Here is a 27572-nt window from a genome sequence, read left to right as displayed (position 1 = left end):
TTTGCCAGAGTGTCTTGGCTTTCCATGCCTGAAATACTCTCATGGGCTTTTCAGCCAGATCCGCATGCCTTAAGGACTGATTCTGAGGCCAGAGTGCTGTTCAGGACATCTGCCATTCTATGGGTCTGCTGTGTATCTCGCTTCCCATGTTGGATCGTTCTCTCCCTTTTTTATTCTATCAGCTAGGGCTATTTTTTAACACTTCACTGTGGTCATTTAAATTTCATATTAATAATTGTTTTAAGACATCCCTTTACTTTAGTGGTCATTAGGCCACTAGAAGGGAAGGGAGCAAGAAAATGATGAGTAATAGCCCCCTGCATCCAGCTAGGTTGGTTATCCACCACAGTTTCCACAAAGGGGATAACAGGTTAGCGAGCACACAGGCAGGGCACCAATGTTTACAAAATTTTTTAGGGTTCTATCTCTATCTATCTATCTATATAGTCCAGGCTGAATAGATTTGCCCTTAAGTCCTGTGAGGCAGTATGAAGCTTGACACCCTATCTATAGAAGGTCTAATATATGAAAAACTATTATGCCTTTTGAAAAATTGATGAATGTATATGCCCATTTTTGCTAGATAAATCTTTTACCAGAACTGCAGCTTTTTTAGAACTTGCTGTACCTAATTTAGAGAACTAAATCCTTGTTAAAGATTTTTATTTATTTGAGAGACAGAGAGAGAAGTCCTTCGAAATACCTGTAATGGCTGGATCTAGGTTGCAACAAAGTTAGGGACTATACAGGTCTCCGACATGAGTGGCAGAAATCTAATTATTTGAGCTAGCAGTGCTGCCTCCCCTGTATTAGCAAGAAGCTGGAGTGAGGAACTAGAGCCAGCAATCAAACCCAGGTACTCCAATACGGGAAACAGGCATCTTTACTATTAGGCTAAATGGCCACTCCCAAGACACAATTTCTTAAAATTTATTCCAACATGCTTGTGGCCATAAGTTAATAGACTTTTGATTATTTGGTGTGTACAAACTCTTTTGAGCCATTTAGGCCTTGTAAATTTTATCCATTGCATAAAAGATAATGTTGGTAAACAATCCATCTCCTTGCTGATTAACTGTAGATCAGCAGTAAGATTTCTCCCTTTTTTCAGTCAAGCATCAACCTTGTAATTTCTGTGATTTAGCTCAGTATAGATAAATTCAATTTGGTATTATTTTGTTTCTAAAAAAAAAAAGTCAGTTAGTGAATTTAAATCATTCACTGTGGATATCATAAGAACATGAACTGATTTGCTTTTTGTATATAACTTCCTCCTAAATTTGTATATAACTTCCTCCTAAATTTTTAGAAAGTAATCATTCCCCAAACTGAAAAGTATAAGACTTTGTAATTGGTACTGAAATCAGAACAAATATTGTATTGAGTTGGCTCAATTCAGAGTGAGTTTCACAGTTTGTTTAACATGTTATAAAATGTAATTTGACAAAGTATTTTTGGATATCAGTTATATTCGCAGTGCTGTCCTTATAAAACAAGATAATAGTCACCATCTTCCACCTCACTCTGTCAATCTGAAGGTTAAAAAAAGATTAAAGTAGGGGCCAGCACTGTAACATAGAAGTTTGAGCCACCACCTGCGTTGCCAACATCCCATGTGCGTTTTGATTTCAGTCCTGGTTGCTTCACTCTCAATCCATTTCCTTGCTAATCTGATTGGGAAAGCAGCGAAAAGTGGCCCAAGTCCTTGGGACCCTGAGCCCATATGGGAGACATGGAAGAAGCTCCTGGCTCCTGGCTTTGGCCTGGCCAAGCCCTGGCTATTGGGGCCATCTGGGAAAAGAACCAGAGGATAGAAGATCTCTCCCTGTCTTCTATGTAACTCTTTCAAATAAATAAATCTTTTAAAAAATGAAAGAAAAGGGAAAATGTTCATTCAGAAATTTAATAGGTAGAGCATGAATCAATGAGAAAAGAGAAACTTTCTTATTGTCTAAATGACTTCTAATGCAAACTGCATGGAAAGTCTGGAACACAATGATATTAATATTACAGATTTACTCTGTTCCAAGTTCCTTCTTTGATTCAGGAATTCAGTTTCAGATCATTAAAATACTATTCTAATTGGAAGCTTAAAAATGAAAGCTGTATTGAAGTAGAGCTTACAATATATTAGGCATAATACAAAGCAGTTTCATAAGAGTTATATAACTTCTTTTCCTACCTGCCAGATAAAATACACTATAATAATTTTATAGATGAGGAAACTAAGACTCAGAGAGGTAAAAGGATTTGCCCTAGATCACAGAATATTTATGTAACTAGAATTTGGATTGAAAGTCAAGAATTTTTTTTTGATTAACAGAGTTGTCTTATTATATTACTTCAAATATCTATTTTCGACAAAACATATGAGACACACAAACATGAAAGTGAATCATACACAGAAATAAAAACAATTCATATATGTTGAGAGACAGTAACAATGAGCAAATATAAAAGAAGATGATTTTTTAAAAGAGAGAAAAAACTATACAAAATAAAACACACTGGATTGCCTAAAATATGAAGTTACATCATTTGTCAGGATATCCCTAGAATAAATTGAATCAAAAATATTTAACAAAATAATTTTCAGGGACTGGCACCATGGCTCACTTGGTTAATCCTCCACCTGTGGTGCCAGCATCCCATATGGGTGCCGGTTCTAGTCCCGGCTGCTGCTCTTCCAGTCCAGCTCTCTGTTGTGTCCCGGGAAGGCAGTAGAAGATGGCCCAAGTGTTTGGGCCCCTGCACCCGCATGGGAGACCAGGAGGAAGTACCTGGCTCCTAGCTTCAGATCGGCACAGCTCCGGCCGTTGTGGCCATTTGGGGAGTGAACCAAAGGAAGGAAGACCTTTCTCTCTGTCTCTCTCTCACTGTCTATAACTCTACCTGTCAATAAATAAATAAATAATTTTCAAAGATTCATCAGCAAATATAACAAGAAAAGGAAAAGTTGCAATAATACATCTTTTTATTTTTTTATACAGGCAGAGTGGACAGTGAGAGAGACAGAGAGAAAGGTCTTCCTTTTTGCCGTTGGTTCACCCTCCAATGGCCGCCTATGTAACTTTTATATTCTGTATTAACTACCACATATCAGAGAAAGCATATGATATTTGTCATATTAAGACTAGCTTACTTCACTAAGCATGATGGTTTCCAGTTATATCCATTTTATTGCAAAAGACAGGATTTCATTCTTTTTATGGCTGAATAGTATTCCATACTATATATATATAGTATGTGATATATATATATATCACATTTTCTTTGTCCAGTCATCAGTTGATACACATCTAGGTTGATTCCATATCTTAGCTACTGTGAAATGAACTGCAGTAAACATGGAGGTGCAGATCACTCTTTGATATGCTGATTTCATTTCCTTTGGGAAAATTCCCCGGAGTGGGATGGCTGGGTCATATGGTAAATCTATTTTCAGATTTTTGAGGAATCTCCACACTGTCTTCCATAATGGTTGTACTAGTTTACATTCCCACCAACAGTGTAATAGGGTACCTTTTCCCTCACATCCTTACCAGCATTTATTGTTTTTTGATTTCTGTTTGATAACCATTGTAACTGTGATGAGGTGAAACCTCAGTGTGATTTTGATTTGCCTTTCCCTGATGGCTAGCGATCCTGAGCATTTTTTCATGTGTCTGTTGACAATTTGTATTTCATCCTTTGAACAATGCCTGTTCATGTTCCTTACCCATTTCTTGATTGGATTATTTGTTTTGTTGTTGTTGAATTTCTTGAGCTCTTTATAGATCCAGATATTAATCCTTTATAAATTGTGTAGTTTGCAAATATTTTCTCCCATTCTGTTGGTTGCCTCTGAACTCTATTGAATGTTTCCTTTTCAGTGCAGAACCTTCTTAGCTTGACATAATCTCATTTTTGTCTATTTCAGCTTTGATTGTCTGTGCTTCTGGTTTTTTTTTTTTCAATAAGTCTTTGCCTATGACAGTGTCTTACAGAGTTGCCTCAGTGTTCTCCTCTAGTAATTTTATGGTATCATCGCATAGATTTAGATCCTTGATCCATTTTGAGCTCATATTTGTACAAGGTGTAAGGTAGGGGCCTTGTTTCATATTTCTGCACACAGAGATCCTAATTTTCCAGCACCATTTGTTGAAGAGACTGTCCTTTCTCCAGGGAGTGATTTTAGCTCCTTTGTCAAAAATTAGTTAGTTGTAGATGAATGGACTAATTTCTCATGTTTTTGTTTTGTCCCATTGATCTACATGTCTCTTTCTGTGCCAGTAACCAGGCTGATTTGATTATAACTGCCATGTACTATATCTTGAAATCTGGTATTGTGATGTTTCTGGCTTTTTTGTTGTTGTTGTTGTTGTTTAAGAGTGCTTTAGCTCTTTGTGATCTCTTGTGTTTCCATATAAATTTTAGCATAATTTTTTCTAGATCTGAGAAGAATGTCATTAGTATTTTGAGTTGGATAACATTGAATTTCTAAATTGCTTGGTTAGTATGGACATATTGATGATATTAATTCTTCCAATCCAGGAACATGAACATTTTTCCATTTTTTGTGCCTTTTTATCTCTTTCTTTAATGCTTTATAATTTTCACTGAGGCAATCTTAGCAATGGCATTGTTTGTATATACAGAGGCTATTGATTTCTGTATTGATTTATATTCTGCAACTTTGTTAAACTCTCTTACAAGTTCCAATAGTCTCTCAGTAGAGTCTTCCCATTCCCCTATATACGGGATTGTGTCCTCTGCAAACAGGGATAATTTGACCTCCTCCTTTCAATTTGTATCCCTTTAAATTCTATTTCTGGCTAAAGACTCTAGCCAAAATGTCCAGAACTATATTGCATAGCAATAGTGAAAGTAGGCATCCTTGTCTGGTTCTTAGTGGAAATGCTTCTAGCTCTTCCCCCATTGAATGTAATGCTGACTGCAGGTTTGACATACATTGCCTTGATTGTATTGAGGAATGTTCCTTCTATACCCAATTTGCTTAAAATTTTTATCATGAAAAAATGTTGTATTTAATCAGATGCTTTCTCTGTATCTGTTGAGATGATCATATAGTTTTAGTTCCTCAATTTATTAATGCAATGTGTAACATTTATTGATTTCCATATGTTGAGCCATCCCTGCATACCAGTAATAAATCCTACTTGGTCCGGGAGAATGATCTTTCTGATGTTTCATTGGATTTCTATTAGCTATTTTGCATCATTGTTTATCAGGCAAATTGGCCTATATTTTTCTTTGTTGTATTTTCTCTGATTTTGGAATTAAGGTGGTTCTGGACTCCTAGAAGGAGTTTGAGGGTATTCCTTCCCTTTCAATTGAATCAGTAATAAAGATCTTCCCCCCCAAAAAAGCCCAGTACTGGGTGACTTCACTGCTGGATGCTACTAAACCTTAAAGAAGAACTAATTCTAATTCTTCTTTAACTCAATTTTGATAGATTGTATGTGTCCAGAAATCTGTCCATTTCTTCTAGATTTTCTAATTTCTTGGCATATAACTATTTGTAGTAATTCCTGATGATTCTTTTTATTTCTGTGGTATCCATTGAAACATCTCCTTTTTCATCTCTGATTGTATTAATTTGGGTCTTTCCCCCACCCCTTTTTGTTTAGTTGGGGCAGTGGTGTATCATTTTTGTTTATTTATAAAAAAAAAAGCTCCTCATTTCACTGATCTTTGGTATTTTTTTTGTTTCAATTTTGTTTATTTCTTCTCTGATTTTAAGTATTTCTTTCCCTCCTACTAATATGGGATTTGGTTTGTTCTTGTTTTTCTAGGTCCCTGAGATGCATTGTTAGATTATTTATTTGATGCCTTTCAAATTTCTTGATGTAGGCACTAATCGCTATAATTAACACTGCTTTTTTTAAAATTAATTAATTTATTTGAAAGAGTTACATGAAGAAAGAAGAAAAGGCAGAGAGAAAGAGAGAGAGAGAGAGGTCTTCCATCCAATGGTTTACTCCCCAGTTGGCTGCAAAGTCTGGAGCTGCGCCAATCCAAAGCCAGGAGCCAGGAGCTTCTCCCAGTTCTCCCACGTGGGTGCAGGGGCCAAAGGACTTGGGTCATCTTCTACTGCTTTCCCAGGCCATAGCTGAGAGCTGGATCAGAAGTGGAGCAGCTGAGACTTGAACCGGCACCCATATGGGATGCCTGCACTACAGGCTGTGGTTTAACCTGCTATGCCACAGCACCGGCCCCAACACTGCTTTTTGCTATATCCTACAAGTTTTAATATGTTGTGTTGTCATCTTCATTTGTTTCTAAGAATTTTTTATTTCACTTCTGAGGAAAGCGTGTTGTTCAGTCTCCATGTGTTTGCATGTTTTCTAGAATTTCTTTTTTTTCTGTTTTTTTTTTAACTTTTATTTAATGAATATAAATTTCCAAAGTACGACTTATGGATTACAATGGCTTCCCCCCCATACCGTCCCTCCCACCCACAACCCTCCCCTTTCCCACTCCCTCTCCCCTTCTATTCACATCACGATTCATTTTCGATTATCTTAATATACAGAAGATCAGCTTAGTATACATTAAGTAAGGATTTCAACAGTTTGCTCCCACACAGAAACATAAAGTGAAAAATAATAGATGATTTTTTAAATGATGATGAAATCAGATCAGACCTATTGTCATGTTTAATCCCATTGAGAGTCAAGTTGGAAATTGATAATTTCTTTTTTTTTTACAGAAGATCAGTTTAGTATGCATTAAGTAAAGATTTCAACAGTTTGCACCCCCATAGAAACACAAAGTGAAATATATTGTTTGAGTACTCGTTATAGCATTAAATCTCAATGCACAGCACATTAAGGACAGAGATCCTACATGAGGAGTAAGTGCACAGTGACTCCTGTTGTTGACTTTACCAATTGACACTCCTGTCTATGGCATCAGTAATCTCCCTATGCTCCAGTCATGAGTTTCCAAGGCTATGGAAGCCCTCTGAGTTCTCCGACTCTTATCTTGTAGAATTTCTTAAAATTGTTAATTTCCAGCTTCATTCCATTGTGGTCAGATAAGATACATGGTATGACTTCAGTTTTTTTGAATTGGTTGAAACTTACTTATGGCTTATCTGCCTATGGCTTAACTTACCTATGGTCTATCTGTATCTTTGTTGATTTTTTGTCTAGTTGATCTGTCCAATGATGAAAGTGGGGTGTTGAAGGCCCCCATTGCTATTATATTGGAGTTTATATCTCCTTTTAGATCCATCAACACTTATTTTAAATAGCCAGTCATGGGGTACACATACATTTACAGTAGTCACATCTTCCTGTTGAATTGATCTCTCAGTCATTAAATAATGTCCTTCTTTGTTTTAACAGTTTTTGTGTTAAAGTCCATTTTGTCTGATATTAGTATGGCTACACCTGCTGGTTTCTGCTTTCTGTTTACATGGAATATCTTTGTGCATTCTTCCACTTTCAGTCTATGTGTATATTTGTTGGTGGCTGTTGTTTTTTAAACCATTAATAATTCTTTATACTAAAGAAATACTCTGAGGGAACAGATTTGTGGTACAGTGGGCTAAGCTGCTATTTGTGATGCCAGCATCCAATCTAAGAGTGGTGCTGGTTGGAGTCCAGGCAACCACACTCTATTTCTTACTCACCTTCCTGTTAATGTGCCTGGGAAGGCAGCAGAGGATGATCCAAGTACTTGAGCCCCTACCCCTATATGGGAGACCTAGGTGGTTTTCCTGGCTCCTGAATTTAACCTGGTCCAGCCCCAGCTAGGCCTAGCCCCAGGACATTTGGGAGGTGAACCAGTGAATAGAAGATTCATTCTCTACACCCCCTACCTGACTCTATCATTCTGCCATTCAAATAAAAATCCTTTATTCAATGTGTAGGTAAATAAGTCTCAGAATTACTCAAAGACAAGCAGTAGTTTGTGACACAGCAGGAAGTAGGATTAATTTCATTTGTTTCATTCATTATTCCTTCATTTGGTGTCAATGAGTTTTCACAGTCTTGGTTTTGTTCCACTGACTGATCTTCACTTCTCTGATTCCTCTTCTCTTTGACTACACTTCCTCCATTGGCAGTTTCATCCAACCTCATGACTTTACATACTAACTGATCATTCCAAAAATCATTTTTCTAGTTCCTACCTGATTACCTAATTCCATACTCATGTATCCAGTTTCTCACCTGAGATCTTCACTCCAATGTGTAATAAATATTTCAGGTTAACCTAAAAAAACAGACAGGTTTTTGGTCCCCCTAGCAAGTCTATTCCTCTCACAACCTATTTTAGTTGTCAGCAACACCATCCTTGACCAGTTGGTCAGGCTAAAACACCTGAGAATCCTCCTCCCATAGCTAATTCAGAAGGAAATCATTCTGGCTCTGCCTTTAGAATATATAACAGAATTCAGTGCTTCTTAACGTCTTCACTGCCACCACTCTCATCTGAGGCAATAGAGTGGTTCTCTAGAAATGTTCAGTGAGATCCTGTTACTCCTTTCAAAAGCTTGAAATGACTCCCAGTTTTCTTCAGAGTAAAACTCAAAGATCTTATAATGCTATATTTTGTGAGGAATGATAGCATGACATTTTCAAAGAACCCAATTGCTAAATCATAATTTTTTATATATATATATATATATATATAAATCATTTTTTACTAGAATGTCTTCTTCACTAGAATGTAAACTCCACAAAGGCAGGAATGTTTTCATAGTATTATGTGTTGATAGTATTATGCTTAGAATATAGTATGTGTTCAATCAATATTTGTCTAATTTGAATTCATGAATTTATTAAGCACATAGTATATACCAGATCAGTTCTAAGTGAGAGAGAGAACAAATCAATTGTGGTCTCTGCCATCATGAAGCTGTCATGAATTGGACTCCACTTTGTTGTCCCACCCTAGAGATACTGATTCAGTTGGTCTTATGTGGCTGCCAAACATCTGTATTTTTTTCTGATGATAGTAGACAATTCTGATTTACACCATGTGTTGAGAGAGTATTTTCAGTGGAGACACATATATTAGAATTCTCAAGTATAAGGTAGTCTCTAACAGTTGGAGAAGAATCCTAACAAAGAAATAATATTAAGGAAAAAAGATCACCAAAAAAAAAAAAAAAAAAAAAAAAAAAAAAAAAAAAAAACACTCTTAGAAGTGTTATGTTACCCAGATATCTCTTTCATGTTGTCCAAGCACCTCTTCCATATTCCAAGTTTCCAGGAACCTTCTCTCTCATACCTAATGGTTTAATGAGTATAGACTTTCTTTCTCTTTTCTACATCTGGCTTATTACAGCTGCCATCACATTATGCCCTATCCTGGACTGAGTGGAAACTGTATTTATGGAAATAGAAACGATTAACTAATTTTCTCTGTGATCTCACTGACTGAGTTGGTAACCTAACTAGAGCTCAGGATTCTTTAATATGAAGGCATAGAATAAATTAAATCTCCTCTAGCGCCAATATCCAGGATTCAGATTTCACTTTCTATAGTAAATATAATTGATAATAAAAATACTCCTGTTGAGTGCTCACTTCGGCAGCACATATACTAAAAATACTCCTGTTGATATACTTTTGAAGGAAAAAATTAGTCACTGTTCCCATCAGAGAAATCATTGGTGTCTCCAGGTTAATATGCTACAAATAAAGGTCTTGCATTTAAAACATAATTTTGTAGAAGTTTTGCTGCTAATTCCAATTTGATGAATCAGCATAACTGTTTGGAAAGTTCAGTCAACAAAGAAATTACATTTCAGAACAATCATAGAAAACATGCTTTCACAATGACCCTTATTATTTCTCCTCCAATATACTTTGAGGATATGACAGATTCCCCTCATTATCATGAGCCACTGTGTGAGCATAGTATACCTGTCAGTATCTCTGTGCAAGAACAAGATGTGATAAGAGAGGTGAGGAGACTATGTCTATAATTTTTAAACATTCCCATAAGATTCTGATATCTTCCATCACAACCTGCTACCACTCCCCATTTGGAAATCACTATTGTGAAGATTAAACAGACACATACATACACACTCCCCCACATTAACTAATTCAAGAACATCACTTTATTTGCATTCCACAATAACTCCTTTAAGTGCTTATATATTTATGCATTGCATTGCATATCCTAAATTCAGAAGATAGTTTATATGAAGTAATAGTTTATATGTAGTCTACCATTACTGCCTACCATTCTGAACATCATGAAGGGGATAATTGGCATATTACCATTGGAAAGTCCACACAAATTCTGTTCTAAACAAAGAAAAATCTACTTCAAATAAGTTATTTCTTTGAAGTATAAACAAACTAGACTTACCACTGGAAAAAACTATGAACTAATATACCTACTGGAAAAATAAGCCCCTCTTCTAGTTATTACTCTGACTAGGATAAATAAGGAAATGTAGGCCGGTGCTGTGGCTCACTAGGCTAATCCTCCACCTGCGGCGCTGGCACACCAGGTTCTAGTCCCGGTCGGGGCGCTGAAGTCTGTCTCAGTTGCCCCTCTTCCAGTCCAGCTCTCTGCTGTGGCCCGGGAGTGCAGTGGAGGATGGCCCAAGTGCTTGGGCCCTGAACCTGCATGGGAGACCAGGAGAAGCACCTGGCTCCTGCCTTCGGATCAGCGCAGTACGCCAGCTGCAGCGCTCCGGCCACGGTGGCCATTGGAGGGTGAACCAACGGCAAAGGAAGACCTTTCTCTCTGTCTCTCTCACTGTCCACTCTGCCTGTCAAAAAAATAAATAAATAAGGAAATGTACAGCAAAATATTTTTATGATGAAAATGTCAACCTTTAAGATGTTTCCTGGAAATAGCTCTTTTCAGGTTATTGCATAATGGAAGCAGTATAGAAAAAATTAAAAGTACAGGTGCAGGGATTTAGCCTAGTGGTTAATTTGCTGAATTAGAAGCCCATCTCCCATATCAGAGTATCTGAGTTAGATACCCCACTCCTACAAATTCCTGCTAAAGCAGGCCATGGGAGACATAAGTGATAGCTCAAGTAATTGGGTTCCTGCCACCTACGTGGGATACCTGATTTGAGGTTCTGACTCCCAGCTTCAGTTAAACCTAGCCTTGGGTATTGCAGACATTTGGGTGGTGAACCAGCAGATGGGAACTCTCTCCCCTCCCCTCTCCCTAACTCTCTCCATTACTCTCACCTTTCCCTTCTCTACTCCCTCTCTCTCTCCTAATGTGAATTTTCCTCTGTTATGATGATGGTTTCAGTTTATTATTTCCATTTAAAATTTTATAGGTTGTATTAGTTTAAAAAAAAAAGAACAAAATCTCTACATAAAGTACTGAGGAGTTAGTATTGAATAGAGTTGAGAATAGTGTTTCTTCAGTTTGCATGTATATACGAATCATTTGAAGATAAAAGCTCAGATTTTAGACTCAATGTCCTCATTGTTTAAGGTAAGCCCCAGGAACTGCATTTTTACAATATTATCTCCCAGTTAATTCTCATAATTTTTATACTATTGCATAATAGCAGAGTTATACTTAAAAACCATCTATAATAAATGAAAAATAGTTCCCTGTGCTTTGAAAGAGTGTGGGTTTTTACAAACATTTTTAGACTTCTTTTTTGGTAGATCTCTTCAAAATGTACATGCTGATTTGTTTCATATGCTGCTTGCTCTATTTGTATAGAACAAGTTTCAGTTCTCACATCTCTGAGACAAGGGAGCTCTCTCTTGACAATGGGTGAACATACTGATATTGTTGGAAAAGTTCTAAATATGTGCACATTTTCCTGGAGACTGCTCCATGTTCTAAAAGGGAATTTATGACCAAAACAAGACACTAAGGGAACAGTTTTAGTTCATTCACACAAATAATTCTCTACTTTAAGACTACTGTAGGGTGTGTCAATTGTTAAATCAACAACAGGAGTCACTGTGCACTTGCTCCCCATGTAGGACCTCTGTCCTTAATGTGTTGTACTATGAGAATTAACAGTAAAACTAGTCTTCAAACAGTACTATATACTTTGTGTGTCTGTGTGGGTGCAAACTGTTGAAATCTTTACTTAGTATAGAGTTGATCTTCTGTATATATAGATAATTAAAAATGAATCTTAATGAAGAATGGGATGGGAGAGGGAGTAGGAGATGGGATTGTTTGGGGGTGGGAGGGAAGGTATGGGGAGAAGAACTGCTATAATCCAAAAGTTATACTTAGGAAATTTATATTTATTAAATAAAAGCTTTCTATAAAAAAGACTACTATAGGGACTGTGACTTTTACTTAAAAGCATTTGAAGTTGTCATTAAACAATTTTGTTAATATAATGCCCTGCTACCTTTAAAAAATGTGAAATCAAAATAGAAATATCATGAGTTTTGGAATTTGTGTTTTATCATTTGACGTGTTTGTGTAGGTCCGATTCCCATCCCACTTCAGTTCAGATCTCAAAGATCTTCTAAGGAACCTACTGCAAGTGGATTTGACGAAACGATTTGGAAATCTAAAGAATGGTGTGAGTGACATAAAAACTCACAAATGGTTTGCCACAACAGATTGGATTGCTATTTACCAGAGGAAGGTAAGACTTTTTAAAAGTTGGTGTTTAATTATATGTAGAAGTATTTTCAACTTCACATATTAGAGTGAGAAAATGTTAATATTCTAGCTGAGTATCAAAAGCACATTTTTTGTATCTTCGTAATTGATACTTTTATAAAAGATTGAAAAAACAAAGCAGTAAAAGAATTTTAAGTGCAACATACAGAAGAAATAACAAGACCTAAACAATGTAAATGCAGTACAACCTCTATTTCTCAAAAAAGTAGTTCACTCTCCAACCATTCAGGAAACATATCTGTTAACATTGTTATTACAAATGGATATGCTATGTAGTCAAGAACAGGGTCCATAGTAATTTAAAATAATCTTTAGTTGTCATAAAAAGAATTTCATATTTTTGTATTTTTTCTATAATTGTTAGCATCAATGCAATACTTTATAATGACTGAAAGCGACTGCCTTTAACTTTTCATATTAATCCTTAAAGTATTCTTTGAAATGGGTGGTACCATTTTCTTCATTTTACTAATCAGAAAATCAACTCAGAAAGGTTACTTAATGTAAAAATCTTATAACTACTGAATGATGCCTATCTTTGATCTTGCTTTCTTCAGATTCCTATTCCCAGAGCCACATTACCCATTTAAAGTCCTTTTAACATGATCAAATGATGCTCCAAACCACTGCACAATACATTGTTTCATAAAATTTTCATATCATCTGCTTGACTTCCACATATTGACCCTTGAGGGTAGGAAGACTCTTTCTCAAAAGGCTGTTAAAAAAGAGCATAAACTCTGAGGTTCAGTCCCAGATCAACCAAGCATTATTGTTATAATCTTAAACAAATAATTTAACTTCTGTAAAGCATCAATTTAATCACCTTTAAGATGGAAGAGTAGTTTGGGGAAGAAAGATCAGACAGATTAGCCAAGCTCCCTTTGAGTTCTGGTTGAGATATGCTTCATTATAGTTCAAATTAGATAATTTGTTTAATAACAGCAAAATCTTGATTAACAAAATAGACGCTAGGATCCCTGGGTGATTTACAAATAGAAATAATCCAGTACTTTAATTTGGCCATTTGTTTTAATATCTTCTCAACTATAAGAATGCACAGCAGTGCAAAAAATAAAAAGATAGTAAATTTGAATGGTTGTCATGGTTTTTATTTTGTGATCCAGTGTTCATGAATGTGAAATAGCCAAATGAATCTAGGAGAACGATGATAAAGAGAGAGAGAGAAAGAAAGAAAGAAATGGCCTAGATGACTCAAACTGTACAGTCACTCTCTAGAGATGATTGCCCAAAAGTAGAATCCTAAATTGTTGTCTGGCTAGACATGAGGCAACTGTCTGTTTAACTCATTCTTCTAGAACAAAACAGCAGTCCCCAAAGCAATGGGTGCAAGATAATCAGCTGAAAAATAAAGATACTTGAATTTCCATTCCAATTTATTTTCACTTTATTCTTTTAAAATGTCATATTTCTGTGTTTATCTTATATTATATGGTCAACCATGTGAATAATGTATAAATAAATAACTATACAAATATTGATAATGTGTGCTAGGAACTATTTTACTGAAAGAGATAGAAATCAAAAAGATTTGGAAACCACTGACATACGTAATAGAAAGAGCTCTGATCCAGAAGTAGAAAATTATGAGTTTGAGACTTGCTTTAGCCTCCTACTAGTCATGTGATTTTGGCCAACTCTGTTTTATGATTTTTACAAATAAGAATAAAATATACCTGCTCTGCCTTCTTCATAATGTGGTACTGAAGAAGAAATGAAAAAATTGTATGTGTAATTGTAAATTCAGTAAGGATTGTGAAAATTGTGTTATTATGTTTGTAGCTTTTAAATAGTTTCCTCAAATGTTTTCATTATACCACATAATCTTTGTGAAAGACCATACTCTGAATGGTGGAAAGACAGTTTACTTTCAGGATCTGAAAGGAGAAAAACATTTAAGATTTAGCAGTTCTATAATTCCAAAAGAGATACATTTCTTTCCAACTTATGACAGTTGCACATTTATGTAGACAGATAATTAAAATAAACTTGGAAATTAAAAAAGGAAGGCAATTAAAAGAAAGTCTAAGATTTATCTGTCAGCTTCAGAAGAAAGGAATATAAAAGTGAGGATAGAAAAATAAAGTCTTTGAACATAAATAATAAAGGAAAAAACTGGAATTCTGTAATCTTAGGAGCCTACATTTTGATGCCAACAATTAATTATCCTAGGAATGTCTCAATGTTGTTATATTCCTTGAATGAAAATGATGAGTTAAACAGCAAATCTACTGTTTGCTCCTTCTTCTGATGCCAATATATTTTAGGGATTTAACGGCATTCAAAGATGCCACCAGTTATTAAGAGTGGAAATTTATTTTCCTTAGTGTTTACAAACTCTCAGGAATTTAGTTTTCCTCTTATTTTCCTCTCTATCCCAATTATGTAGGTTGAAGCTCCATTCATACCAAAGTTCAGAGGCTCTGGAGATACCAGCAACTTTGATGACTATGAAGAAGAAGATATCCGTGTCTCTATAACAGAAAAATGTGCGAAAGAATTTTGTGAATTTTAGAGAGGGATAACAAGAGGCGATCAGAGCTCACACTCAATCTTTGCACTCTGGTGAGAGACAAGGTGGAGCTGAGACCCTCCTTGTTGAAGCAGTTACCTAGTTCCTTCATTCCAGCGACTGAGTGAGGTCTTTATTGCTGTCATCTGTGTGTGCACTCTGCATCCACCTATGTAAAAAGGCACCGCTAAGTAAGCATTTCCTGTGCCATAACACAGTACTAGACTACTTTTCTTGGTTTGTCTTTTTCTTCTCCTCCTTCTTTTTCATTAGTTTTCCTCCAAACAGCACTGCATTTTATCTTGCTGGTGTTTCAGGTGCACAGTGTTATGGCTACACAATCTCTGAAGGGCAGGACAACTGTTGCTTTTAGTAGTTCTTGCCAATGTTTTTGTTGGTAAATGGCCTGAAGATGAACTTTCTAGTAATTGTTTTTGTTTGATCAGCTCAAACTCAGTTTTGCCAAAACTCTAGACAATTCTTTAATTGAATAATGTCTTACCACCCAAGACATTCGCATAAATGAAGTTCATTTTAATTTCCTTGAAATTCACTATTCTGGCAATGCATTTAGATAGACTAATATTGAGTAGTTATACCCAACAATTTGGATTCCTATAAATCAGAGGTTCTATTTCCCTTTGCTTCCTTTTATATTATCTCCCCCACCTCTATCCCTTAAGTAATGAAATAACCAGCCCTGTGCATTGTGACAAATGTGTCTCCTTCAGCAGCAAATTCTAATGATATGGCTCATCACCCAAATTCTCTCACTTGGTACCAGCATTTCTGTAAGTATTACAGAAGGGCTTGAAGGCTTATAAACCTTACCTCTTCCTCAAGGGTTTTAGCTGCTGTTTTAATAGAACAAGATTAGTGAAAATGACAATATTTGAAGTTTCTCAAATAGTCCCTATTGTAAAGTTTTTACAGGGAAGGAAGCAAGCTAAAAAGAACATTGGTTTGGATAAACACTTTGCTAAGTCAAACAAATGACTTGATTCTTGCAAATAGTATAGAGGTACTCTTATTTAAATGAGCTTTTTGTTTTGTTTTGTTTTGTTTTGTAATAGTTAAGAACAAAAGAAGTTGTCACCAGCTTATTATTCTGGTGTGCTATATTTGTAAGCCTAAGGTAGGGGCATGGTTGCAACTTTTGCTTTTATCCCATGTCTCATCAAAGAGGAAAGGGGACAAGGACAAAGTTTATAAAACTGCCACAGTTATATTTTAATTTTGAGGGATGATATTTTTAGATAAATCATCATTTCTAGCCTCTTTTCTCTCAATAAACAGAATGAATGATCATGCAGATACAAATTTTGGTATTTGAGTTAGTTATTTTTTATACTTTTTTGCCAACTGACTTAACAACATTGCTGTGATGTGGAAATTTCAAGCACTTTTGCACATTTAGTTCAGTGTTTATTGAGATTCTATGGCTTAACTCAATTTTTAAACTACTTTTTTCTTTGATTTAATTTCCCCTGATTTTATCTGTGTCTCAGTGACCTATCTTTAAACAACACATCAAAATAGTTTAAAATAAACTTATTTCATCTTTATGATCAGTCTATATGCATATAAAATCGCTTGTTTTTTATCATACTGATATTAATGTATATAACCATTTTGTTTGTTTTATTATTGGTGCAGGTAGGTCACTGATACTACTTCTTTTCAGCTGTACCATACCCTTGTAAAGCCTTTGAAAACATTAAGAAATCCTGTCTGAAATATTCTCTCCTCCAATCTGTATGTCTTTTGGTTGCCAAGTATTTCTGCATGATAATGTTCACGTAAAGCCTAATACTGATTTCAGTTGGTCCACCTATATTTATAATGTGCAAGAAAAATTTGAAATACTCTGCTGTAGCAAGTTTTATGTCACAAAAATATACCATCATGTTAATAAATTTAAAATAGCATTTGTAAAAAAATCTTAATCAATGTTTTTGTATTTCATTTAGATTCAAGAACATGCTGATGATCATTGTATTCTATATGTATGCTACAAATTCTACGGTAGCTTTGTTGTATATTATTGTAAAATTATTTTAATAAATCATGGGGATGACAATTTGATTATTGCAATTTAATTTTCAGTAATCAAGAGGATTTCTATGAATTCTGAAATTATTTTTTCTATGAAATTCCTAGTGCCCAACTGTAGAATCTACCTAGGTAGATAATCCCTAGGCTATGCAGCCATTCCATTTTCTCTCTATTTAAAGGACAAGAGCAAGCTTTCAGATATGTCAAGGGAGTTTGTTTAAGACTAAATATACTTAATTAGAATATTTTTAAAGTAAATGAAATTCAGCCACAGCGTAGCCAAGAACAAGATAAAAACTTGAATAAGAAATCCGTGGCATAAATCAGTGTTTAACCACAAGTTATATTATTTGAAACAGAAGAAATTGTGCTTTTGCTCAGTAAATAAAGAGATGACATTGTATAGGAGGGAATTGAAAAAGAAAGTCAAGACATGTGAGTTTCAGGCCAGAAAACTATCAGTATGGTTCTCTTATCTGTACTGTGGAAGCATTAGATTAGGCAGTTTCTAAGGTCTCTTCTAACTTGCAGATGTGATGACAAGAGTCTCTTTTTATCTTGTGTTTTGAAGGGGCATTGTGTTTTGAAGCCATCACAGTAAAGCGGTATGTTATAGGGGGATCTTACTTATCTCTGACAGTGTTCTTCTACTTGGATATCATGAGAACCTTGTGTCTGTCCTGATTCCTTCCTCATTCACTGATGCTAAATACCCAGTTGATATCAAACTGTCAGCCTACCAAAAATGATACTGTGGCTTTTGGGTATCGTTGTCTTGTTCTTGGTATGTTCTTATATTGACTGCCCATTGGCCTGAAAATACTCATTGTAAGCCTGAAAAAAAAATGTTTATTTGCCCCTGATTGTTTTTTCTGCTTGTTGTAAGAATCAAATGAAATAATGTATGTGAAAGCACCTTGTACACTGTAAGCTATCAATGTAAAATGTTAAGGTGTGTTGTTATTTCATTAGTTACTTCTTTATTTAGAATGGAATTTCCTATGCACTACTATAGCTAGGAAATGCTGAAAACAACTGTGTTTTTTAATTAATCCATAACTGTACAATTAAAGTATCTTCAAAGATAAAATAATTTACAGAGTCTTGAATTCTATTTGATGCCCTTATCTCCTGATTTCTTTCTTGCTGGCACTACAGATACTTATAGATTCTGAGTTTTGATGCATTTGGGTTGATACTTGTAGGAGTAGAACAACAGAGAAGGGAGTTTCTAAGGATCTATTCACAGTGGATGCTTATTAAGCAATTGCTATATTCATGTGATAGTTTCTAAAAAGTAGTTCTGCTTCTTTATTTCTTATATTGGTCCAAATTACACCTAAGAAATATTGGAAAAATTCATATTTGAAGGGTTGATACTGCATCAGCATCCTTAAATTGTAAAAGTGAACTTACACTTTTTTCTTCAGGAGCTTCACATGGTATCTACCTATTTTAATCAGGCTGATTAGTATGTACTTCTATAGTTGTCCTTTATTCTGAGAAACACTCATTTTTTTAGATAATTTTTAATAGTTTTACCATTTTATTTGTTATTGCAAACATTTGTAAATATTCCTATATTTTATTACATGCTGCTTACTATTTTTATACTAGTGCTTGCTTTATTTATTATTATCAGAGCTTACTATAAATTCCAATGTTCACATTTTCTTGTAAAAATAATTATAAAAATCTTCAGGACTGTCATCATTTGAAATTTCATTAACTATAAATTTTCTCAGGCACAAATATTAGAAATGAAGGTAAATTCTTATTTTCATTTTAGCTTTTCTGAAGATTTTCTATATATTTATTTATAAGCTTTTGTGCACATTATTAAGGACTGAGTTGTGAATTTTGTTAGGAAAAAGAAATGTGTATACTGAAGTCCTCATCCCTGGTATAGGAACTAAGAATGTGATTGTATTTGGAGATAAGATCTTTAAAGGGGCAACCAAGGTAAAATGAGGTCTTATGGGTGCACCCTAATCCACTATAACCATTGTCCTTCTTAAAGAAATGAAGAGATTAGGACATAGCACACAGAGGGATGAGACTAGGAAGACACAGGGAGAAGATGAGCTTCTTCAAGCTGTGGGAAGAGACTTCCGAAGAAGCCAACTTTACCGACTTCTTGATCCTGGACTTCTAGCCTCCAGAACCATGAGAAAACAAACTTCCATTGTTTAAGGAACTCAATCTGTGGTACTCAGTTTGTTGTGGCAACCCTAGCAAACCAATACAGCCATGGGGCTATGCATTCCCTTGGTGAGAGGCTTACATTGATCTCTCTTAGATGCTTTATGCTTGGCCAGAACTGAACTGATTTATCATGGGCAAAATCCACCAAAAAATGTGTCAGTGTGCTCACACCCCTCAGTGTACCTGCTATCTTTCCTGGACTACAAGCAGAAGATACTAAACAGTAGCAGGGGAAAACAAGTGTAACTCAAACCACTAATTCCAGATCAGACCTACTCTTAGTGTCAAGCTATCCTCTTAAATGAGTACAAATAAAGCATAAAATTGGGCAGACCAGATTTGTTGCATTAGAGTCTTTGCCCATATCATAAGGCTGATACTACCAATGAGATGATCCAAAGGCAAATGGGAATGGGAATGAAGGGTTGACTAGGAAACCCCTGTTGGTTTATCACCTCTTGATTATTCAAGTGTTAGCGATACCCACAGTATGCAATTACCATATATGTATGCATTTACTTATCACTGCTGTAATATATTTCTACAAACTTACTGGCCTAAAATAACACAAACTTAGTCCAAGTCTAAATCCAGAATGAGTTTCATTGAGTTAAAATCAGGATGTCGTCAGGGCTACATTCTTTTCTGGAGGCTCTAGAGGAGAATCTTCTTTCTTGCTTTCCCAGTTTCTAGAGGCCACCCATTCTCATAGCCTCGCAACACCATTTCTCCATCTTTAAAGCCAGTGACATTGATCCAGATTCTCACACTGCATCACTCTGACCTCTTCTGCCTCCATTTCACTTTCAGAGACCCTTGTGATTACGTTAGATCCACCTGGAAAATCCAGGCTAATCTCCCTATTTGAAGATGATCTGATTAACAACCTTAATTCCTTCTGTTACCTAGGTACATTGAGAGATACTTAATATCACTATTCATTAGTGCAAGACAGTTCTCTGGGCAGCCTTAGACTAGTGCAAGCTTCCCACACCTCTTATATACATCTGACTGTCAGAATCACCGTAGAATGGTGCTGGGAATGTAATATCTTGACGAACTGCCTGATATAACCTGGGCTTTATTCCTGTTTCTCCAAGGAGAGGTAACATCTTACATTAGGGAAGAATTTCCTGGGATTGCAGGCATACCCTTCAAAGCTTTCTCAGTAAATCACATTGCCCTAGAGACACATAACCATAACCCCTGGGAAACTGCCTTTCAGGTCCCTCAGCTGTTTTGTAAGTATGGCATACACAAGTACCTCTCCATCCAGGGTATGCGTCCCAGCCAGTCTACTTCCAATCAGCTGTTTCCTATGGCCTGGGAAAACAGCAGAAGATGGCCCAAATGCTTGGGCCCCTGCCACCCACGTGGGAGTCCCGGATGAAGTTCCTGGCTCCTGGCTTCAGCCTGGCCCAATCCTGGCCTTTGGAGCCATTTGGGTGTGAACCAGCAGATGGAAGATTCTCTCTCTCTCTCTCTCTCTCTCTGTCTCTCTCTCATTCTTTCTCCGTAACTCTACCTTTTCAAATTAAACGTAAATATTTTTTAAGATTTATTTTATTTATTTGAAAGAGCTATGGAGAGAGGTAGAGACAGAGAGAAAGATCTTCCATCGAATGGTTTATTCCCCAGATGACCATAATGGCTGGAGCTGAGCTGATCTGAAGCCAGGAGCCCGGAGCTTCTTCCAGGTCTCCCACGTGGATGAGGGACCTGGGCCATCTTCTGCTTTCCTAGGCCACAGCAGAGAGCTGGATTGTAAGAGGAGCAGCTGGGACTAGAACCGGTGCCCATATGGGATGTCTGCGCTTCAGGCCAGGGCTTTAACCTGCTGCGCCACAGCGCTGGCTCCTAAATAAATCTTTTTTAAAAAAATCCAAAAGCCAACAGGGCTGGCAGTGTGGCATAGTAGGTTAAGCCTCCGCCTGCAATTGGCCACCAGTTTGAGACCCAGCTGCTCCACTTCCAATCCAGTGCCTTGCTAATGGCCTGGAAAAGCAGCAGAAGATGGTCATGTGCTTGGGCCCCTACACTCACATGGGAGACCTGAAAGAAGCTCCTAACTTCAGCCCAGCTCCAGGCATTGTGGCCATCTGAGGAGTGAACCAGCGGATGGAAAAATTGCTCTCTCTCTCTCTCTCTCTCTCTCTCTGTCTCTCTCTGTCTCTCCCTTTCTTTGTCTGTAAGTCTGCCTCTCAAATAAATAAATAAAAAATCTTGAAAAATAAAAGTTTTTAAAAATCCAAAAGCCAATTAAGGAAATGCACATTATTAAAAAAAAAAAAAAAAAAGACCCTCCACCCCAGGTAGCTTTCTAGAGCCTTGGGAGACTGGCTCACCATGGATCAAATCAGTAAGTATTAAACCTACTTCAAAAAATTTGTGCGTGAGCACATTCTGTTTAACAGACTCGGACAGTTTGCAAAACTGTAGCCCACATGGAGTGGACATTAAGTGTTTGGACCCCTTACCTGGTGGACAATCTTTACCACACACATGCAGTGGAAATACCCTGTAATGGGGATCGGTAATTGCTGAATGTACTCCTCAATTAGCAAAATACAAATTAAAATCACAATTAACTGCTACTACACACCCAATAGAATGGCTAAAATAAGAAAGACTGTCAATCTGTCAATTCCATGTTGGTGAAGAGCAACTAGAACAACCATACATTGCTACTAGGAATGTAAAGGGGGAAAACCATGTTGGAAAACAATTTAGCAGCTTTTTATAAAATTAATTACTCACTTACTGTTTGCTATATGAATAGGATTTGGCTCCCCAGCTTCATGTATACCTTTAAACTCCAAAGGCATATTAACAGTGAATGGATTAATGTCAGCGGTTCATGGATTAGGGAGGAGGCTTGATCCAATTATGTCATCTGAAGGTGAGGCCCTTGAGAAGTGATTAGATTGAATTAGGTTGCTGTGGTGAAGCCCCATGATCAAATCATGATGGCATTAGAAGCAGAGATCACATGGAGGATAGATAAGAGCTTGCTCCCTGTTGCTTTCTTCTCATGGATCACTCCTCCACCATCCTCCAGATGCCTGTACCAATGGAGCCACCTGATCTGTGAGCCTCCAAACTGTAAGCCTGAATAAACCTTTGCTAATAAGCTCTTCTCAGGTTTTTTAGTAATGAAATGCTGACTGATATATTTACCATATGACCGACCATTCTACTGCCAGGTATTTACCCAAGATATTAAAATCCTCTGTCCATGCAATGACATAAATGTGCATAGCAGCTTTGTAATAGCCCCTGCACTATGAACAATCCAAATGTCTGGCAACAGGTGACTGGGTCAACAAAAAATGATTCACAAATGACTGATAGAATCAACATTAATGTATCTAAAAAGCATTTTTAGTTGTACACATTTGTCAAAACTCATTGAGCTGTGTGTTTATAATAATTATGTTATATCTCAGTAGCAATGATGTAAAAGCAATTTAAAATAAAATATCTTTTGTATATGAAGATTTGTAATCTAAAATATATGTCTAGAAAATCCTTGACAATGTGTATTCAAAAGGTAGAGAGAACCTGAGAACATTCAAGAAACACAAGAAGTTCATTTCAAGAGACACAATGATTTGTCTAATAATTCTAAAAGGCAGAGACGAAGGAAAGGAAATAAAGAAATTATAGAAGAAATATCATTGAGCTGAAGAAACGTAAGATATGTTGTACCTCAGTAATGTAAGCACATCTAAGATTTCTGAAACAAAGACCCAAGAGCATCCATGGTGTTGAGGAGCGGAGGCAGGGAGCCAGGATAGATGACCTTCAAAGGGACAATTTCTTATTTACATGAGACACAAGGTAAAGTGACATTGCGGAAGTTCTGACTGACTGTTTTTTCACTCAACATTACATAGCTAAGCTGGCTAATGTTTCCTTGTGTGAAGTGGTAGCCTCAGGGACTAGGGAGGACTCTAGCTTCCAGGCAGGTACCCGGTTATCAGGCATTCAGATAGGCCTGGCCCAAGGAAGTGATCAAAAGCAAAGTGTTTCAAAACCTCCCTAACTTGCTTTGCTCTCTGTACCTTCTCGACATCCTACCTTCTGGGCACCAAAAGGGTTCCATGTTGAAGTGGCTGCAGCTCCTGAACCCTGAATCCTTCTTCTCTTTACTCTCAAGCCTTAGGGCTGATAGAGCCGCCTACCATTTGTCATCTGTGGGTTACTTCACCATCCTAGTGTTTGTCTTTGTTTATAGTTGGATTTATAAACTTTCTAGTAACAATGTGATAGGTACTCATTTGTGTTTATTTAGAACACATTTGTTTGGCTCTCTATTTGTTCATGGCCTGTGTAACCAATTTCTTATATTAATAATTTCCTCTGTTGAGATTCCTAGATTGCTTATTATTTTCCTGACTAGACATTGATTGATATTCCCATTATCACCTTTCTTATCTAGCCATCACTATAAGAGAAGCAAAAACAATGCTATATTAAATACTATTTCAACTAAAGAGACTTTTCTACCAATACATCCTCATTAAGGAACTTTGAAAACAGTTATTTCAGGAAGAAGGAAAGTGGTTCCAAAAAGAAAAAAAAAAATAGCCTCTGGGAAGACTGAAGGAAACAAACAGGTGTACATATTAGAAAACCCAAAAATAAACATCACTGGGAATAAGAAATGAGAGAGAAAGAGAACAGTCTCTAAAACTTAGAAGAGAAATTCAGCTTGGCCAGGACCTTAAAGACACAGAGACCCTCCTATCCTTCTTCTGCTGTACCATCCCAAGCACATAACAATGCTAGAGCATGGTTTTAAATATCTTTAAGGCACACATTGCACTCAAAACAAGATAAATATCTCCACAGAATAGAAATACACAGAGATAACTGGAATCTGAAGCCACAGACCAAGTAACGTGAAAGGAAGATTTTTATTACAATGAGATGATTACAGTGAGTACAAAAGAAAAAAGAGTAAAGAAAATTTAGAAATGGGAACGGATATTGGAAATAAAGGGCATCCACTTTGAACATACCTGAATTAAGGAAGTAATTAATAAAATGGAAAAAGTATTTAAATATTTCACACAGAAACTTTGCCCTGCAGTGAAGTGAAAGCAGAATTTACCTGTTGAAAGAGCACCATGTTTTTCAGAAAACAAGAGACATGGAGCCTTCAACATCAAGCCATAGCCTGGTGAAGGTTTTGGAGTTTAAAACAATTAAAATTTTGTGCCTAAAAATTAAGCCACCCTCAAGGTGATGGGAAGGGAATCAGGCTGGCCTTCAATGTCTGCACAATAATATTCAATGCCAAAAGGCAGTTAAACTAGAAAGTTCTGGGGAAAAGAAGGTATGAGCCAACAGTGTTATACACAGCCAAGCTGAATCCAAATGAAAAGGGACAAAGACAGAGGCGTTGGACTAACCTAAAAACAAAGACTAGAAAAATGTATGGACCCTCACATCCAGATGGATGTAAGTCCAAATAAAGAATTTAGTAATGGAGAAGCAATGATATAAAGCCCATGGTAAACACTGATTCTGCCTGGCTGTAATACTAATTATAAGAAACTGTAGTCATTGGAAGTGTAATACCAAATGTAAATGATTTAAACCCTGGCAAACACAGAATAATATGACTGACAACATTGGAAGGTGAGGAAAGAGGAAATGAGAGAAGATAGAAGATTTCTAATTTCGATGCCTTTTATGACAGAGTCTACTAATAGACTCTAAAATTAGCATATGTGGTTAAATAAAATAATGACTCTAACCTCTCAATTTTAAGATTTTTTAAAATTCTGCTGGTAGGGAAGGAACAGTTCTCAGCCATTTTCATTTTGACATCAACTTCTGTTTATTGTGTTAAATTCAATTATAGTTATTTTCATTTCAGTTTCTTCTAGCAAATTGGATTTCATAAGTAAAATTAAATAAAAAGTATGATATAATTTTTCTAAAACTAGTGTTATCTAGTTATTTACCTCTCTACTTTTCTCTCTATGTATGTGCACAGAGAAAAGACTAATAACATTGCTGATGACGTGGGATTTGGGGTTTTTCATAATTTCTCCTTCCTACTTTGATGAATTGTTTGACTTCTTTATAATTTCTTCTATAAGAAAGGAAACCTTAAAGCATGCTTTTGCAAGTGACAAACCACACAATGCAAAGTTCCTTTAGCCTCTTCCTCTCCTCAGGAAGTCTGATCTAAAAGATCAAACCGGATCATGGAAACTCTGCCTCTCTCTCCAAATCTGGGCCCTACTTTCCTCAGAATTGATTTCACCCTCAATAGACTCTCTCCCTGGGACAGAAACAAAACTACTCCAGGCTTGCACTTTCAAGAGCTTATGATCCCAAATGAAGGAGAAGGAGCTCTCTCTCGCACTCGATCAAGGCCCAAAAAAAGGCTCTAATTGCCCAGCTGGAGATGGGTCAGAGCCTACTTCCGAGGCTACCCAAGGGGAGACACGTGATTGACAGCCTCACCAGAATTATGTGCATGGGGGGAGGACAGTTCTCCAAATAAACACGTGCTACTCAGCCAGGAAAGCAGAGGGTGAGATGAGTGAGTCAAATCTTTTCTACTTATTTAACAAGGCAGCCCAATAATGTTGCACAGAAAAGATTTATTTTCTGTTATTCCGGAAAAACTTTATGGGTTTACCTGAGTGACATATATAAAATTTCACTGATAAGGCTGGTACTGTAGCACATTAGGTTAAGCTGCTGTCTGCAGTGTCTGAGTTCTGGCTGTTCCACTTCCGATCCAGCTCCCTGCTAATGTGCCTGGGAAAGAAGTGGAGGATGGCCCAAGTCCTTGGGCCCTTGCACCCACGTGGGAAATCCAAAAGAAGCTCTTGGTGCCTCGTTTCTGTCTAGCCCAGTCCTGAGTGTTGCAGCCATTTGGGGAATAAACCAGCAAATGGAAGATATTTCTCTCTCTCTCTCTCTCTCTCTCTCTCTCTCTCTCTCTCTAACTCAGCCTTTCAAAAAAATCTTTAAAAAAAATCTTCATTGATATTATAGCTTTTAAGAAATTATTCTAATAAACAGCATCACGGGTAAAAGGAAAATCATTGCCCAAAATATTTCTTTTAAAATGGATGGTTTTTCCTTCCTCTCCTTTATGTTTTTCTGCATCAGAGAAATCATCAAACTCAGAGATTTGTTTCTGTATAGACTCTTAATTATCTCAATAGAATTTATTTCACTGTTTTGAATTTTAAAACTGTTATGAAGTTAAGTATTTATTTTGCAGTTTCATCATAACTTTTAACTTGTTGAATATTTTGGAGACTTTTAACAATAAAATATGAAATTTAATAATTCGTAAAAATTTAAAGTGTTTTTCAAAAACAAACTACACCTTGTTAACTAATGTTGTTTTATGGAAAATACCCAAACATCCCTTCTGAATATCTTAGAAGTCCTAAATCTGTCCACAAACTCTTTGTCATTGCTCCCATTCAGAACTGATGTCTATGTTCATTCCCATTGATATTGCACTTACCCTGGTGATCACTTTTAGCCAAATGAGTACAAGAGAGGTGATGGTGTGTGACTTCTCAGGGTGCATCATAAAAGAGCACGGCTTCGACCTGTTTCAATAGGTACTCTAGTTTGGAGGCTTTTATTTATTTATTTTTAAAAAGATTTATTTATTTTATTTGAAAGGGAGAAAGAAAGAGAGAGAGAGGGGGGAGAGAGAGAGAGGGGAGAGAGAGAGGAGAGAGAGAGAGAGAATCTTCCAACTGCTGGACCACTCCCCAAATGGCAGCAATGGCTAGACCTGAGCCAATCTGAAGCCAGGAGTCAGGAGCTTCATCTGGGTCTCGTGTTTGGGTGCGGGGACCCAAACACTTAGGCCATCTTCCACTGCTTTCCCAGGTGCTTTAGTAGGGAGCTGGATCAAAAGTGGATCAAACTGGCACCCGTATAGCATGTTCACGCCACACGCAGAGTCTCAACCTGCTACACCAGTGACACCACTGCACCAGCTTCAGTTTGGAAGCCTTTAAACCACCATGTCAAGTATACTGAAGTTCAAGTATCCTGAATTACCATGTTATAAGAAAGCCAGGCCACACCTAGAAGCCATATGAAACATCTGCATCAGTAGCTTCATCTGCAGGCTGAACCAATAGCCAGCACTAAGCTCTACATATATGAGGATCCC

At 36.6% G+C, this 27572-nt stretch overlaps 1 protein-coding gene across 11 annotated transcripts in view; it reads left to right on the top strand.

The window, feature by feature from the left end:
* PRKACB (protein kinase cAMP-activated catalytic subunit beta) overlaps positions 1 to 18284 on the top strand; it is a 223868-nt gene extending 205584 nt beyond the window's left edge. For all 11 annotated transcript variants that reach the window (XM_070076958.1, XM_070076962.1, XM_070076960.1 and 8 more), the window contains 2 exons: positions 12404 to 12568; positions 15017 to 18284. In XM_070076958.1, the coding sequence (XP_069933059.1) occupies positions 12404 to 12568; positions 15017 to 15142 (291 nt within the window). In that variant the 3' untranslated portion in view covers positions 15143 to 18284. The remainder of the gene's footprint in view (positions 1 to 12403; positions 12569 to 15016) is intronic.
* The last annotated feature ends 9288 nt before the right edge of the window (positions 18285 to 27572 follow it).

The sequence above is a fragment of the Oryctolagus cuniculus genome, chromosome 7 (genome assembly GCF_964237555.1).
Source record: "Oryctolagus cuniculus chromosome 7, mOryCun1.1, whole genome shotgun sequence".
NCBI lineage: Eukaryota > Metazoa > Chordata > Mammalia > Lagomorpha > Leporidae > Oryctolagus > Oryctolagus cuniculus.
This window is presented reverse-complemented; position numbering and strand designations above follow the sequence as displayed.